Source organism: Periplaneta americana, chromosome 3 (assembly GCF_040183065.1).
Source record: "Periplaneta americana isolate PAMFEO1 chromosome 3, P.americana_PAMFEO1_priV1, whole genome shotgun sequence".
Classification (NCBI taxonomy): Eukaryota; Metazoa; Arthropoda; class Insecta; order Blattodea; family Blattidae; genus Periplaneta; species Periplaneta americana.
The window spans coordinates 111513103-111529144 of NC_091119.1; the positions used below are offsets into that span (position 1 = coordinate 111513103).

Sequence of the window (16042 nt, forward strand, 5' to 3'; positions counted from 1 at the left end):
GAACAAAGTCTCCTAATGTCCTTTCCTTCTAACGGCACTTTATGCATGGGATGGTAACAACACTAATGCTGGAATGGGAAATATATGTTTTTTTTTTTTTTTTTTTTAAATAGAATCTGTTATCCTTAATTAGAGGGGAAAGGTTCATTGTGTAATCGAAATCTCTCAGATGGTGGTGTACTTTAATTCTTACTTCTCTGAGGAATTTGGAAATGGATGTGACATTAAAGCACACATGTGTAGACAGCAGTGGCAGCTGATTAACTGAGGCAAGTGAGGCCAGGCCTTGGTCACTTGGCTTAACTGAAATCAAATTTTGTGTTTTATATAATATATTAGTCATTTGAATGAAGCATATATCGCTGTAGAAGTATTTGGAAACTTTGTGATGTATATAGACCTGTTTTGCAGTAAAATTTGTTCCTGAGGCCAGGATTGCTCGTGCTAGGTCTGGCTTCTGCATTTCGTATGTTTTCGAGGGGCTTTGAGATTGTGCTTGAAATGTTGAAGCTGAGGCACAATTCGTCTGGCCTCGTGGCCTGGTCAGCTTTCACTCCTCTCATCCATGGACCGGTCTCAAGGGTGGAATGGAGTGGGTATAGCAGTGGTGATTTATCTTCCTAGATAGTCCATAAATGACATAAAAATTCCCGCTGTTTAGCAGGCAGAGACCCACACTGTTCTCTCCCCTTACAGTATGTTTAATTTATGACTTAAGTGAGGGTGTTGTACTATTGTACTTCATAGTACAGTAGTGAGTGTGGCTCAATGTTATGTGTTTCGGGAAACTATAAACAGAAATAGATGCGAGAAATAATGATGTAATTAATCCATTGTTAGAGTGTCCTTTTTCGAGAAGAAATGATACTGAAAGAAAGGAAGTTTTAAATAAAGATATAGCTTACCTAGAAACCTACGCCATCACTGACAATTTTTCTAGCAGATAATCTTAAAACGCAAGTTTCTATTGCATCCTGATATGGGCTACATAAATGGTTAAGTAGTAATGTGGTGCAAAACAAACTTAAATAAAAATAAACCTTGTTTGTTGCTGTGAAAGGAAAAAAATAAAAAGGAAAGAAAGAAAGAAAGAAAAGTGTGTCTACTGAGAGCTTCAGCGATCTGAAAAATATTTCCAAGAGAATTTCAACATATACTTCTTCAGCTGAGCATAATATGGGTTGCTTCATTACACTCAAACAATCATTGAAACAAATTCACAGCATAACTTATTTGGTGAGTGACATTATTATTTTTCATTAATAATAATAATAATAATAATAATAATAATCATAATAATACATTATATAAACTCAGGGATATAGAAGTCATCGGATTAATGGTGGGCGCTAGAGGGACCATAACAAAACAATTTGTGTCATTCTGTCATAAATTTGGAGTCTCAATAACAACAATTAAGGAAATTTCTATTATAGCTTTGAAGGGTTCTCTGCAGATTTTACGGCGACATTTGTATTTTAATTCAAATTACAGTTGAATTTTCTCAGTCCATTTTTTTGTCTGTATTTTTATAAATTTTCATTATGTGAAATATATCTATTGCAAATTTTAGTTTCTTGTAAACAAATTTCTTTTTGACTATAATTATTTATTTAAGCAAAGGTGGCACAGTAAATAAATAATTATAGTCAAATATTAATAGCTTATCGGCATACCACAATATGAAATTGTTAAACAAATTTCTTGTAAGAAATTTTTAATGTCATTTTAAACGTTACTGTTTAACATTCTTTGTCTTTGGCAACCTCACCAAGTTGAGAAAGATTTATTTATTTATGATATTAATAATATAATAACAATACTAATTAATATCATGAATAAACATTTCCTATTGGAGGCACTTAAACTAATTATTTCATCTGGCTTCACCGAGAATTTCGGTCACCGGCTGCTACTGGTAGACACACATCTATCTGGTGTAGTTGGCTATGATTCATAAATGCTCACTTTCTGATTGTATTGTTGGCTGTATGGCGACTTTCATCCTTCATAAATTCAAAACTTCATCCCTCTTAGCCCCAAATATTTTCTTAAGAACCTTATTTTCAAACATCCTAATCTCTGTTAGATGCCTAACATTAGGAAATAGAAGAACTCCTAGAAAAATTCCCTATTGCAACCTTGTCCACCACTAGTGTCACTATGGACCAAGGTTAAAAAGTATCGCACGGTATTTTACATGTTTTTATGAAAAAAAATCTCTCCCATAGTTAGAAACCATTGGTTCAAATTATGTGAGTGTGCTGCAAAATTTTAAATTACAACTTCAGTGTGCCACATGTTGAAAAAGGTTGAAAAATGCCGGTCTAGGCATTGGACATACACGCAAAAGTATAATAATAGGACCTCACAATAATAATAATAATAATAATAATAATAATAATAGTAAAACAGTAGTAACAGAAACAACAATACGAGCAATGCTGTAGTAGATATATTGTACTGTGGAGTTGACACTTGTCTTCGGATTTTTGGTAAAAAATCTGGTAACCTTATTCGTTTTTTTTGCTTGGTTATTTAATGACGCTGTGTCAATTACGAGGTTATTTAGCGTCGATGGAATTGGAGATGGCGAGACGAGGCCGAAGATTTGCCGTAGATTACCTGACATTCGCCTTATGGTTGGGAAAAACCTCGGAAAAAACATAACCAGATAATCAGTCCAAGCGGGGATCGAACCCGCACCCGAGCGCAACTCCGGATTGGCAGGCAAGCGCCTTAGCCGACTGAGCTACACCGGTAGCACTTTATTCTTAATAATAATAATAATAGGATAAGTGTTTTGGAAAAACTGTCTAGAATATTTTTATTTTGGGGAATTTCGGCATTTCTTTCGAGTAATTTCACATTTCCTTCACCTGCCACTTTGCTGATTGTGATCTGTGCTCCGAATGTTAATGAGTGTGTCGCGATAATTACTGGCAGGATAATGATTTTTTTTCCCGCTTCTTTTGATCTTAATATTGCTATGGAAATACGTTTATAGGTAGAAAAAACCTTATTAAAATCAAGCCCCTATAGCTGAGGCTGTGCAGAAGTTTAGAGTCGGGACAAATTGGTTGCGCCTGCCACCATGATTTGGGAAAAGCACTGGCTAGCAGACATTTGTACTATGCAAAGTTGAAGTATGTTTGGTGTATATTATAAATCAGTCTGAATGGATAAATGAAACAAATCCTGTTAGCATTCAAACCGACAATGTTATGGACATAATTAAAGCTTAGTTACCATTAGTTTTATACATGAAATTAAAGAAGACTGGAACAATTTGATAACCAGAGACGTGGTAGTTATTTGATAACATGCAGAGTGAATAGAAATACAAATGCATATTGTAGCAATAGTTGAGATGAAAACAAAATTATTAGTATTTCCTATTATTAGTAAAACACTGCCAGCATAAAGCAATACAGTATATTATATTATGAACACATGTTCACTTTGATGTGAACGAGAAACGAACATTATTTATCTACTTCCATATCACATAATTATAATACACTGTCTTATAAAATAAATGTAGGCCTAATGTTTCAGTTTGAAAATATAGGTATACCGACCATTCATTAGCTTATTATCACAGTAGTAGCATGCATGAATTACTCCGTCAAATAAACCTGAACACATACAGGGTCTAAAAAAATATATGTTACAAGACTAGGTGGTAGATAGACGGGTATCATGTGATCATATTTTATTAATAAGTCCATGTTCATAAAAGCTTTGTTTGAATTGAATTTAATGGAGGGGGGCACTATGGCCCAGCACTGCGACCTGTTAAAGTCTATTGCACTAACCCTTTGGTGACGCATTCCCAAACTCACACCAGCTGACCACACTAAGGTTCTCTGTGTGCCCAGGTTTCGAGCAGGCAACCCCACTCGTTCTTAGGCCAGCCCCCTCCGTGTGTCGCCAGCCGACGTTCAGGGAATGCTACAGAATGATAACGAAATGAAGAAATGGTAACGGAATGATGAAACTGCCTAATTTGGGGAAAAACAGGAGAAGTCTGGGAAAAACCCCAACTGCGACCTTGTCCACCACAAGTGTCACTATGGATTCTTTCAATGAAAAAATCCCAGACCCGACCGGGAATCGAACCTGGGCCGCCTGCGTGACAGTCTGAAGGTCTGACCATTCAGCCACTGCAGAGTTAGTGTCTCTGAATTGTGGAGGTGGACATAGGCAGTATGGATCACAAAAGCTAGGAAAGAAGTAAAAAAGACAATTGAAATATTGTAAATAAATAGCATTTTAATCAACTACAGAAGGTGCTCCAAATGACTGCCACCAACTTCGATACATTTTGTGCATCGCCTGGTTATGTCATGTCGAACTCTTGGAAAGATTCCCGGCATATCTCGGATGACTCCAGCCGCTACTTGAATTCGTGCCACAAGATCTTGTTGTGTCTCCACGGAAGTCTCGTACACCAGGGTTTTCATATACCCCAGAAAAATAAATCTAATGTTATCAGGTCAGATGAGCAAGGGGTCCAGACTATTGGACCTCCACATCCAATCCATCTGTTGCCAAAGGTGTCAGTCAAGTGGCCACATACCTCATGATCGAAGTGTGCTGGAGAGCCATCATGCTGGAACCACATCGCACAACAGATTTCCAAAGGCAACTTGGGTAAGACTTGTCACAGAAATACTAGGTAATTGGGACCATTAAGACTCAGAGGTATGAGGCTGTGGGATATGGCGAAGGACTGCTGTGCATCACATAACACCTGATGCAGTACCACTGGTAAACAACTCTTAACTAATGAATGCAACCTCTACTGCTTGTCACGGAGTCTAATGATTTGTTTATCTACAGTCATTCCCCTGCTGTTTTGGAGGCTCTAGCACATAAACAAAGAGTCTCTGGACATGGGTGCAATTTCAATTGTCATTTTTACTTCTTTCCTAGCTTTTTTGATTCTTACTGCCTACATCCTCCTCCACATTTCAGTGATGCTTGCACGTAAACAAAGCGTTTCTGGACATGGGTTTATTAACAAAATATGATCACATGGTACCCATCTACCTACTACCGAACCTTGTATTTTTTACACTCTGTATAATGGACTTCAAGTCTACTGTACAAAACAATATCTTCCCTATTGATTCACAATTAATAAGATTGACTTCGTTAAAGTTGTCTTAAAACTGCTTTTTATGTAAACTTGCGTTCTTTTAGCTGTGTGTTGACATATGTTCTTTATGTACATATTTATGGTCAGTTTAACAAGTTTAAAAGTCTTTCTATAGGAACTCGTTTCCTAAAATATATTCCTGTGTTGTGGAAAGATTGTACAAATGTTCAACTGTTGGATCACATTATTTTTCACACGATGTAACATAGAACCCATGAGAGGTAGACCATTGTTCTCTACCAGTACCTATCCATATCTGCGCAATCGCTGTTTCATTTAAGCAGCATATTTTTATAATCTCAGATGTATAAGACAAGACTCCTAGTACTCTTTCGTCAAAATAATGAGATTTTGTTCTCTGCTGGTACCATAAATTGATTATTCAGATGTATTACAACATATTTTCCTATTAATATAATAACGAAATCAGCAATGTATACAGTCACATTCTCGGAATATTCTGTCATTGAGAATGGTGTAAGAATGAGGGAGCTGTAATTGTTGTATACAGTTGAAAGTTAAAAACAGTCATATCGCCTCTGATTCTCAAAACACTGAAGATCATTATTATTGTGAGTTCGGAGTTTAGAAAATACCACTGGGCATATTCTGAATGGACACACTCGCTTTTTGTAATATAACTTCAGTAAGTTATTTACGTATTTCCTAACGTATATAAAAAATAACAGAAGTAAATCTACTCCATGTATTCGGTTACTGGAAATGCGTTATATAAACTAATACATAAGTCTATTTATGAGCAATATAAAGCGATATCAGAAGCAATGCTTATCATAGTTACAATTTTTACATTTATTTGTATTTCTATTGTTTTATACAAGCTAGAAAATATGTAAATAAATTACTTTAGTTATATTATAAAGAAGGGAGGATGTCCGCTAAGAAGACGCCTATATATTCAGTGATATTTTCTAAATTCCGAATGCTTTATACATAGAAACACATTTATAGAAAAATTTTGTGCTCCCAAAACATGGCGTCATGCGAACCTGCGCGAGTGTGTTCAAATTTGTACAGCACACCAGCGCCAATTGTGTGTCTAGATCAGTGATCTCAACATTATATTATATTATTTTAGTATAGAGCTCAATGATCTAGATATATAACATCATCATCATCATCATCATCATCATTCTTCACGAATTAGGCCTCTGTAGACCTATTTCGGCCCCATCTAGTAGTCTTCTTAAAGGTCTTCCTGGTCGACGATGTCCTCTAGGTTTATACTACATCATAATTTTTGGGATTCTTGAATTTTCCATTCTTCTTACATGATCTAGCCAATTGAATTTGTATCTGCTGATTTTTTCTTCTACTGACTCTACTTCTAATTGTTCTAAAATTTCTTCATTCCTTTTTCGGTCTAAAAGAGTATATCCTGCTGTCCTCCTGAAAAATTTCATTTCTGTTGCTTTGATTCTGTTCATGTCTTTTTTCTTTAATGTCCAAATCTCGCTTCCGTATAAAAGGGAGGGTAATGCTAATGTGTTATATATTTTTATTCTTGTAGATTTTTGTACTAATTTAGCTTTTAATGTAGTGTTTATTATTCCTAGAATTTGTGTAAATTTGGTAATTTTCTTGTTCACATCTTTTTCATTTTGATAAGATATTTCACAACCCAGATAATTGAACTTTTGATTTTTGTGCTGAAATTTCCATCCCAAAATCTTTTAATATTTTATTTAATGTATACATTGTTGCTTACGAGATTACACAAGCTGGCGCATAGAGCTTGAAAAACGAGTCTGAAGTGGTTCCCTCGTAATGCCAATTCCGCCGCTCGGAGCGCTGTTCTGCCCTATATATTCATAGCAGAACACTTAAAAGACATTGACATTTGGGACATTTAAAGGACTCACAATTGCTTATTAAATGCTTCGTACAATATTTTATGGACAATAGACGTAATTTGCAAACTTCTACTCCTCAATTATATTACAATAAAAGGCTGTCATTCTTGATATTAAAACATATTACATATAAACTGAGGGACTGTCTGCTCTGTACTTCAGTTCATACACCAAACATTTCCGGAAATAAATTAACTTGACATCTTACATATACGCACTATAGCCTACCCTTTTCACCTAATATTATTAATATTGTTATTAATTAAGACATTGCAACTAATTAAGGTACTGCATTATCTTTAATTTCCTTGAATTCATAATTAAGCATTTGCAAGAAGGCGTAACTTTTCCCTCTCTTTTAAAAAAATACGAACGTCACAATAATTGAGAAGTATAATTATTACGCGATTTTTTCTTGCAGTGGTGAAAACATTTCTATAGGCCTACTGATTAATCTATTGAGCATAGTAATAGTAAACGCTGTAGTATTCTTTTCTGAAGCCAAGATTTTCGCAAGAACTGAAGTGCGACACATGTAAAGATGAGGAAATGTCCCTCTTTCTTTTGGGAAAACTTGTGAAGCCACTACTGGACAATATTGCCAAAGATATTTCCAGTAAATACGAAGTGATTAGGAAATTTAATCAGAAGCCCCTAAATAGAAAAGTGCTGAAAGTGCAATAAACTGGGCCATTTCTTAATTACATATAGAACACTGGAACTGACTATCTACAAGGACCCTCGTGTTATAAATATTATGATTATTTCAGATTGTGATACAGTTATAAGCGCACATTCCTAAAATTTAAAAGTAACAATGAGGATGCCCTATGATATAGGAAAGTTTTAAACGTGTACATTTAACTTTTTTATGAATGATTTCCTGATCAAGATTTTCATTAACTATGTGCCAAACTTTTGAAGTGAAGAGTGCAGTAAGAAACTGTTGGACATCTGATCAGTATTTTAATCATGTGCTGGTTACAGTACATTAGATGTCTTCTTGAATATACCTGATGAGGTATGTATATGAAGTTTGTATCGTCAGTATTCAAGTAGCCTACTTGTGTATGTAATTTTTATTATCTGTACAGTAAAAATTTAGCTTACGTGATAGTATAAAGTAATCTCTCACGAAATAACAAGGAAGAGAAAGGTGCTTAAATTTAAATATTGAAAACAGGGTGATAAGAAGAAAATAATTTTTACTTCCTTTCAATTATTAATGAAACCTGGCCACTCACCATTCGCAGTTGATTTCTATGGTTACAGGTCTATTCTTCATATTCTGTAGCTTTCAAATAATTTCTAAAATAAATATTACGCCTACTTAGCTCTTGTAAAACGAAATTTTCACTTTCACTTTCAACGGAACACTCACTTATATTCAGTTCTTGTATCTTGCAGTAAATGATCCATTTGTGATCATCTTTCCAATATAACCTCCCATTGAAACGACCACTTAAAATCATGAGCTAGAATTTATTATTTTAAAAACATTTCCACGTACATACTGTTATAATTGTTATGAACCACAATACAAAAGACAACACTGTGAAATTGGATTAATTTACCAAGATAAACATCAATACCGGTAGTATAAAATCACATACAGGCCTAGGCTATATTATTTCATTACTTTATGGTCTTAATTAGAAGAATTAATTTTGAAGAATTTACAAATATGCTCAAATAATTTATGACACCTCTTATAGAAATGTAAAAATATATATGTACATTTTGAAACAATGGGTATAGCACCACTTGAAAATGTTGAGCACTTTAACAGTAACTTGTAAATTGTTCCATCACGTTGTCTATAGTGTTCATTTAATGTAGCACTTTTAGAATGAACGTGGTTCACATACATAAGAAGAAATGACAATGGAATGAGTCGAAGACATACAGTTTTCTTTAATTTTTAGCAAATGAAGGAGTTGAATATATACTGTTACTTCATATCTTAACATAAGTAGAGTTGCCACCATAGATGTAACACCTCCGTAACACCTGAAATGAATATAAAATAAATTAATATATTGGTAATGATACAAGAATAAAAAGAAATTAGGCTAGACATAACCTCACAAAATTACAAACACATGCTAAAACAAAAAAAAAAAAAAAAAACACAAAAAAAAAACTTCACGTATCCGTATATAATAAAACTAGATATTCTACTAGATATAATTTGATTCACACGATAACCACTCAGCCTATTTCGCAGCAGCCATTAGTTGCCAGTTTGAGGTGCATTACCTAATCTCATACTAACCTTGTTAAGTTCTCTTACCTAATTCACTGATAATTACGTAACAATACACAGGTCTAAAATACAGACAAATACGCATTAATTACCTAATAAGTACAGCATGAAAATAATTCATTACTTTTGTCGGTATTTTCTAAAAGAGAAAGGGAAAACAGTAACAACATTATCTTCAATGTTTACATCACGTCGTTCACATTTTCATTAGGCCTATATCAGTAATGCTTGGTAAGTGAAACAATGCATGAAATTATTTTACATTTCGGGTCACATCATTCGAGAATCGGAAAATGCAATTCGCCACTTTTAACATAGCATTGCTTGTTATATGAGAGAACTTTGACATTTACCTTAACCTATAAATATACGACCTGTTGGTACAGAGTTCTTCACATAGCAAAACACAGACAATTTTCGAATATAACTTAGCTGAACAAACTTCAAATAACACTGTAATATGCTTGGCATATTTGTAATATTCGTACTCAATGAGTAATGCACAATTAATCGAACTATTTTCACGATGCACAATGCTTTGTAATGGTACTATTCATCATTTCATAGGGCAGAGAGGCGAACCTAGCGGCAGAAATTGTCATGACTCACAGAGACCTACTCTCGATCGTGCTATGCGCCAGCTTGTGTAATCACGTAAGCAACGGTATACATATAACAACGTCTGGGTTAAAATGAAATGTTTGAACTTTTTTGGCTGGAACTTTTAGTTTGCTGCGTTGGCTACAATGGATACTTGGACTGCTTTGCAGTGTAGCCACTATAGCCATTTTGTAGCTAAATCGCGATTTTTAGCTGTTTTCGGCGACAATTTCTTATATGTTTTCTTTTGCTTAAATTGTAATTTAGCAACTTTCTCAACACCCTCTAGCGACAAAAATAATACTTTATCTTTTGATAATCCTTGATCATACTAGTATATAGTTATGTATGATCAGACTCTAGGTGATAATGTTGATGATAAGGAATCTAGCGATTTTTCGAACACTTCAGTTGGCTATGCTGACTGTTTGTATATCACATGAACAGATTAGCACAAACGAGCGCAAAGAATTTCAAAATACATGACCGCAAAAAATGTAAAGAAAGAAGTGGAATAATGTCTATTACATTTGTGTTACCGTAAATTTTTGACATTAAGTGATTTAAATTCTTTACTGTTGCATCATAATGATTGAAGTTGATCCTTATTCCTCATATTAGATTCACTTATTTTGTTGCGTGATATGTTTATAACCTCAATGCATAAATTGTGTGTATAAAATGGAAGTGGTAAATGCTGTAGATAAATTGAATTTAGAGTCACTGGATTCTGATTATGTTGAATCTGTGTGGGCTCAGGAATTTATGGGCGATGTTTTATTGCAAGACTACTGCGAAGAGTATTACCAGGAAAATGGTGTTAAGATTCTCAATAGAATTATTATTGCAGTTGACAAGTGGCAAAATTATGATTTTACTGTACCATCGGATTCTAAATGTAGGCTTAATGAAGAAGAGGAAGGTAGATCTTGGAAACAATTGATTGATTTGAATTTGAATTACAAGGCGTTACTTTCTCTTATATGGCATTTCATAAATGATGGAGAAAAAAACAAATGTGAAAAAGTTTCTAGGACTCTTGCTACGAAAGCATCATGTTTGTATATCAAACTTATAACAGTGTCTGGAAGCCGAGTGTATAATGCTTTTCATCCGTTTTTATGTTTCAAATGTATGAGTGTATTGAAATTTGCAAGTATGCTTACTCCGAAACGAAAGAAATCTAGGAAGAATAATCTAGACTCATCAGATGATTGGAACAATGTACAGTTGAGCTCACATGAAGCTTTGTTTCTCGCAGAAGAATTATATTTATTATTGGGGTCACTGAAATTATTTTTGTTGAAATTTTCATTAGAGTCTCAAGAAGAATTGCTAGAGGAAATTATTGAAAGATTGATAGAAACCACAAGATTGGAAGTGACCACACCTCTATTGACACTTCCTGTGACGAGTAGATCAGAGATTGCAGCAGTCACATCTCTTGCGTTAAGATGTTACGATGCTTTGGAGTGTTTGTGTTCTCCATTAAACGGCGAAGTAGAAGACATAGTAATTATGATGCTGAAACATCTCCTACCGAGTTTTCTTCTGTCTGACCATGACCTCTCGTTTCGCGAACAGTGTATGATCAAAGAGCATTCGTTGCATTTCGTAAAGTTCATGTTTTCCAAGCTGGGTCCGATCATGTATAGAGGTCTCACGATATTGGTCCATCATGTTTTCACACGGATAGGCGAGAAGGCTGAGGTTCGGCAGAAAGGGAAGGAGACCATTGTGAGTATCATGGGCGTTTTGCCCTATCAGCAGTACAGGGATCTGGTGAAATGGATGTGCGACTGTGCCCACAGTGACAGGCCATCATACCGACTCCTCGCGCTTGAGGTGATATCCCAGCTCCTGCACGAAAATCCTCAGTTTCCATCTTCTGTCGTCAATCGGGACTCTGTGGGGGATCCAAGATGTTCTGCAAATGGTGAACCAGGCAGGTGGAAAAATATTTCATTAGACTGTCTTATGAAATCATGGCTTAGATTTCCATTGTAGTCTGAGATTTTTTAAATATTATAAACCAACAATGCATGCTGTCTGTTACCGGTAGATCTACATTATGGAATAAGTATGTCAAATCAATACCTTTTTTATTTTACGACGCTTTATCAACTGCTACATGGTTATCTAGCGTCTGATTGAGATGAAGATGATATTGCCAGTAAATCCACGGTCCAGCACCCAAAGCTACCCAACATTTACTCTTAATGATTTGAGGGAAAACCCCGGAAAAAAATCCTCAACCAGGTAGGTAACTTGACCCAAACAGAATTTGAACCTGGGCCCACTCTTTACATGGTCAGACGTGTTAACCATTAGACCTACTCCACAGCAGTGAACATCAACACTCTTAGCCTATGCGTAATTTTCAACCAGATCTTAATTCAATTCCAGTGAAGTTTGGTGAACATATTACTTTATGTAAGAAATGAACATGTACAAAATAATAGAGTTCTACATGTAAGAGTTTTTGAGTTACTTAATGCTTGGAAAAGAAAAAAAAAGTGAAATTTAAACGTACTTTTGACAAATGTCATAATTTCCAAACCAGTGAATATAGCCTACAGACATGGATGGTCTTACCGAAAAGCATAGCCTATAAAACTAGCTTTCTTCAATATATAAATACACGGTAATGTCACTAAAAAATACAGTGTGCTCATGAAAAATACTGTAAACATTTTCGCAAGGTTTTAAAGAAAGGTACAATTTTAAAATTTTGAAGGAAAAAAATTATTGCTCTACCAGTACATATGTTTTACATAAGCTCACCATACAAGTTTGATCTTGGAACTCACTATTTTTGGAGTTTTTATATTATAGGCCTACATTAAATATACAAGTTTCTTTGGGTCTATATGACTATAGGATATCGGTAGTATGTTTCTGAGAATATATGTTGGCTAGATTGGGGAATGGGGTGATGTCATAAGATTGACGTCATCGGTTAGTAGGGTTACAGTTTGTGTTTGCGGGTAAAAATATAAAGGTCGCTGTGCATTCCGGTGGGTAGGTTGGTATAAGTGTAAATTTTATTGGTGGTTGGTACTGATGAGGTTTGAATGGCGTACCGGTAAAGCATGTGTTTGGATGGTGTGTAAATCATTCTATTATTTGTTCAATTCGTGAGCAGTTGTGCTACTGGTGATTTGTTTGGCTATGGAGTGCGTTGCTGGCCCAAGAGGAGTGAAACGGAGGGCTGAACAAGGTCGACGTATATGAGAAGGTTAGAGGGTTAGTTGAGGTGATAGGCTATCTCAGTGACATGAGGTTGACTTACGTGAGAAGGTTAGTGGGTTAGTTGAGGTGATGTCTCAGTGACTTGAGGTCGACGTATGTGAGAAGGTTAGTGGGTTAGTTGAGGTGATATCTCAGTGACATGAGGTCGACGTATGTGAGAAGGTTAGAGGGTTAGTTGAGGTGATATCTCAGTGCCTTGAGATTGATGTATGTGAGAAGGTTAGAGGGTTAGTTGAGGTGATATCTCAGTGACATGAGGTCGACGTATGTGGGAAGGTTAGAGGGTTAGTTGAGGTGATATCTCAGTGACATGAGGTCGACGTATGTGAGAAGGTTAGTGGGTTAGTTGAGGTGATATCTCAGTGACATGAGGTCGAATACTGTAAATTCAATTATATAAGTGCGTTTTCTCTGCCATGTATAGTGTCGAATTGCCGAAATTTCATGTATGGGATCGTGTTGATGATATCCTATTTTGAATAAGAACGGATGGGTTGTATTCCAGAATGGGATGTTGTGAGATTGTTTTGCTGATATCCTATTTTGGATGGGCTCTGTTCCAGAATGGGCTTATCGTCAATTTGTGTGATTATTGCTTTTTAGATAATGGGATCATGTTGATGATATCCTATTTTGAATAAGAGCGGATCGGTTGTATTCCAGAATGGGATGTTGTGAAATTGTTTTGCTGATATCCTATTTTGGATAAGAGCGGATGGGCTCTGTTCCAGAATGGGATATTGTCAATTTGTGTGATTATTCTTTTTAGATAGTTTTATTTACTTGTCGTGTTAGTTTACATTGGCCATGTGACGTCACTGCGTTGTGACGTATAACTACCGCCATGTTGTAACGTCATCGTTTGTCAAACTTGACGAAAATTAAGCGATATCCTATAATAAAAGAATCCCGTTTCTTTTAATGATGATACATCTTTATTTTCTCACTTTTGCAGATTAGAGACTATAAGTTCTTCACTGTAGTCGTTTGCAAATCAATTTGCATCAATACCAACAGCCTAGATAGTCTTATATATCTGATGTCAGGTCTTGCAGGATGAGTATAAGATTGTAATGGCATGCTGTGTAACACACTTCCAATCCACCAGTTGCCCCTTTCAAAGAGAGACCATAAATTTACATACCTAGCCTAATCAAACTCATCATTAAGGACAATATTTTCTTCCTTGAATTGTTGGAACTCATTCTTTGCATTGATGGAAATGAGAACATGAAGCCTTTGAGTTCCTGGTTTGCTGAATATTTCTTGTAGAATTAGCTGTTCTACATTGTTTTGAGAGGTGAATTATAATATTCAAAGTCACATGATTTTACATTTTCTAGACTCCAGTTATACAGCTGAAGGGAAGTCATAATATGTTACTGTATGGTCTTTGTAGACTAGCTAAACGTTCCATTGTTTCATCAGAACATCACATGGGACTTTTTGGTGAAATATAACATAAAAATACCATTCAGCATATCCTACACTTCAAAATATTTTTCCTTAAACCTGCAAAGTTTCATGACTGTTCAAGAGCTGTTGGGTTATGACCTGTGTTGATTTGACATGGAATGACCCATATGAGAACATTCGTCGGTCATATAGGCAATATTTACTTTTTATATGTTGAAATTATTGTCCACAAGAAACGTGTAAATGATTGCGTTCAAGAGTGTGACTACAATGGTAATCTATTCTGAAAATTGGAATTACCCTATTTGAATTTTGTGGATTGTAGATGTGATAAAGTAAATGAGATTTTGTAGAAAATAATTAAGCCTCTTGAATGTAACTAGTATATTCATATAGACTATGTAAAGAACCACTGTTGAATAAGGCAGTGGATTTTATTGAAGTAATTCCTTTCAGTTTTTAAATTTGAATCACACATTTAGTATCTTAAATAAATTTGAAATTACCATATTGACCTAATCTGGTACGCTTTTGCATAAGAATAGCTACTGGTGTGGGAATACTGTATCCATGCTATAATCACAGCCTAACTCAGATTTTCAGTTGTAAAGAAGTCTAGGCCTACTTTGTAGAACGTGCTTAAAAAGGGGACTGTAGTCTGACCCTAGCAAATTAAAAAAAAGAGTGTGCAGTTGCTGGCCTAGTGGATAATTCTAGCATGGCACAGGATCAGCAATGAGTCAATTGTGAAGGGTTTCAAGAAGTGCTGTGTTTCTAATAACATGGATGGCAGTGGGGATGACATATTGAGAGAGGATTACCAGTCTGAAGAAGATTCTAGTTCAGAAGTGAAGTGATAGAAGGGAGGAAGAAATGAAGATGATGGGTTGTTAGAATTAAACCTAAGGAACTGGTATTCCTGCTGTCTTCCGACAGTGGATAACATTTTTGCCATCTCACAGCACTAGAGTGTGACAAGTGACCTTTTGCCTAATTAGTAAATTAGTTATGGAAATGAAGGGAATATCTTCTGAATTTCAGATCAGTTGTTCGAAATATCTCCATTACGTTCTATGCTACTCAAGTTGCAGCATGTATGAAGTTCTCTGTGAAGTCAGGAAAGCTAAATGCACTAATTACCACACAGCAATCTCGGAACTTGGTAAGAATGTCAGCAACATAAATTTAAGGTCCATCCAAGACTCAGTGCTTTTGTTTTCCTTATCAATTGTTGCATCATGCTCGCACTTAGCTGTCTGAATTCTGTTGAGGAGAGATGTTAGGTATACAGTACAGAATGAATTTTTCTCATTGAAACTTTTTTACTGAAGAACAAGCGGTATAAGTTGTGTTTATGCTAGTTTTAGCTGCACTTTTCCAGAAACTACACAATCTCAAAACATTGTACTGTTAAATTATTCAATATATGTGAACTTCATATATCGCTGAACCCTGTGTACGTAGAACATA

The 16042-nt window shown here is 35.3% G+C and overlaps 1 protein-coding gene and 1 long non-coding RNA gene across 2 annotated transcripts in view; one reads left to right on the forward strand and one right to left on the reverse strand.

Annotated features, from left to right (window-relative positions):
* Positions 1 to 8226: 8226 nt before the first annotated feature.
* LOC138696387 (uncharacterized) lies at positions 8227 to 10025 on the reverse strand. Its single transcript, XR_011331366.1, has 2 exons — positions 9658 to 10025; positions 8227 to 9048 (listed from the first exon to the last, which is right to left on the reverse strand). It is a non-coding gene; the product is annotated as an uncharacterized lncRNA (long non-coding RNA).
* A 337-nt stretch (positions 10026 to 10362) lies between these two features.
* LOC138696388 (condensin-2 complex subunit D3-L-like) overlaps positions 10363 to 16042 on the forward strand; it is a 43330-nt gene continuing 37650 nt past the window's right edge. Inside the window, exon 1 of the mRNA XM_069821281.1 lies at positions 10363 to 11849. Within this exon, the coding sequence (XP_069677382.1) occupies positions 10586 to 11849 (1264 nt within the window). The 5' untranslated portion in view covers positions 10363 to 10585. The remainder of the gene's footprint in view (positions 11850 to 16042) is intronic.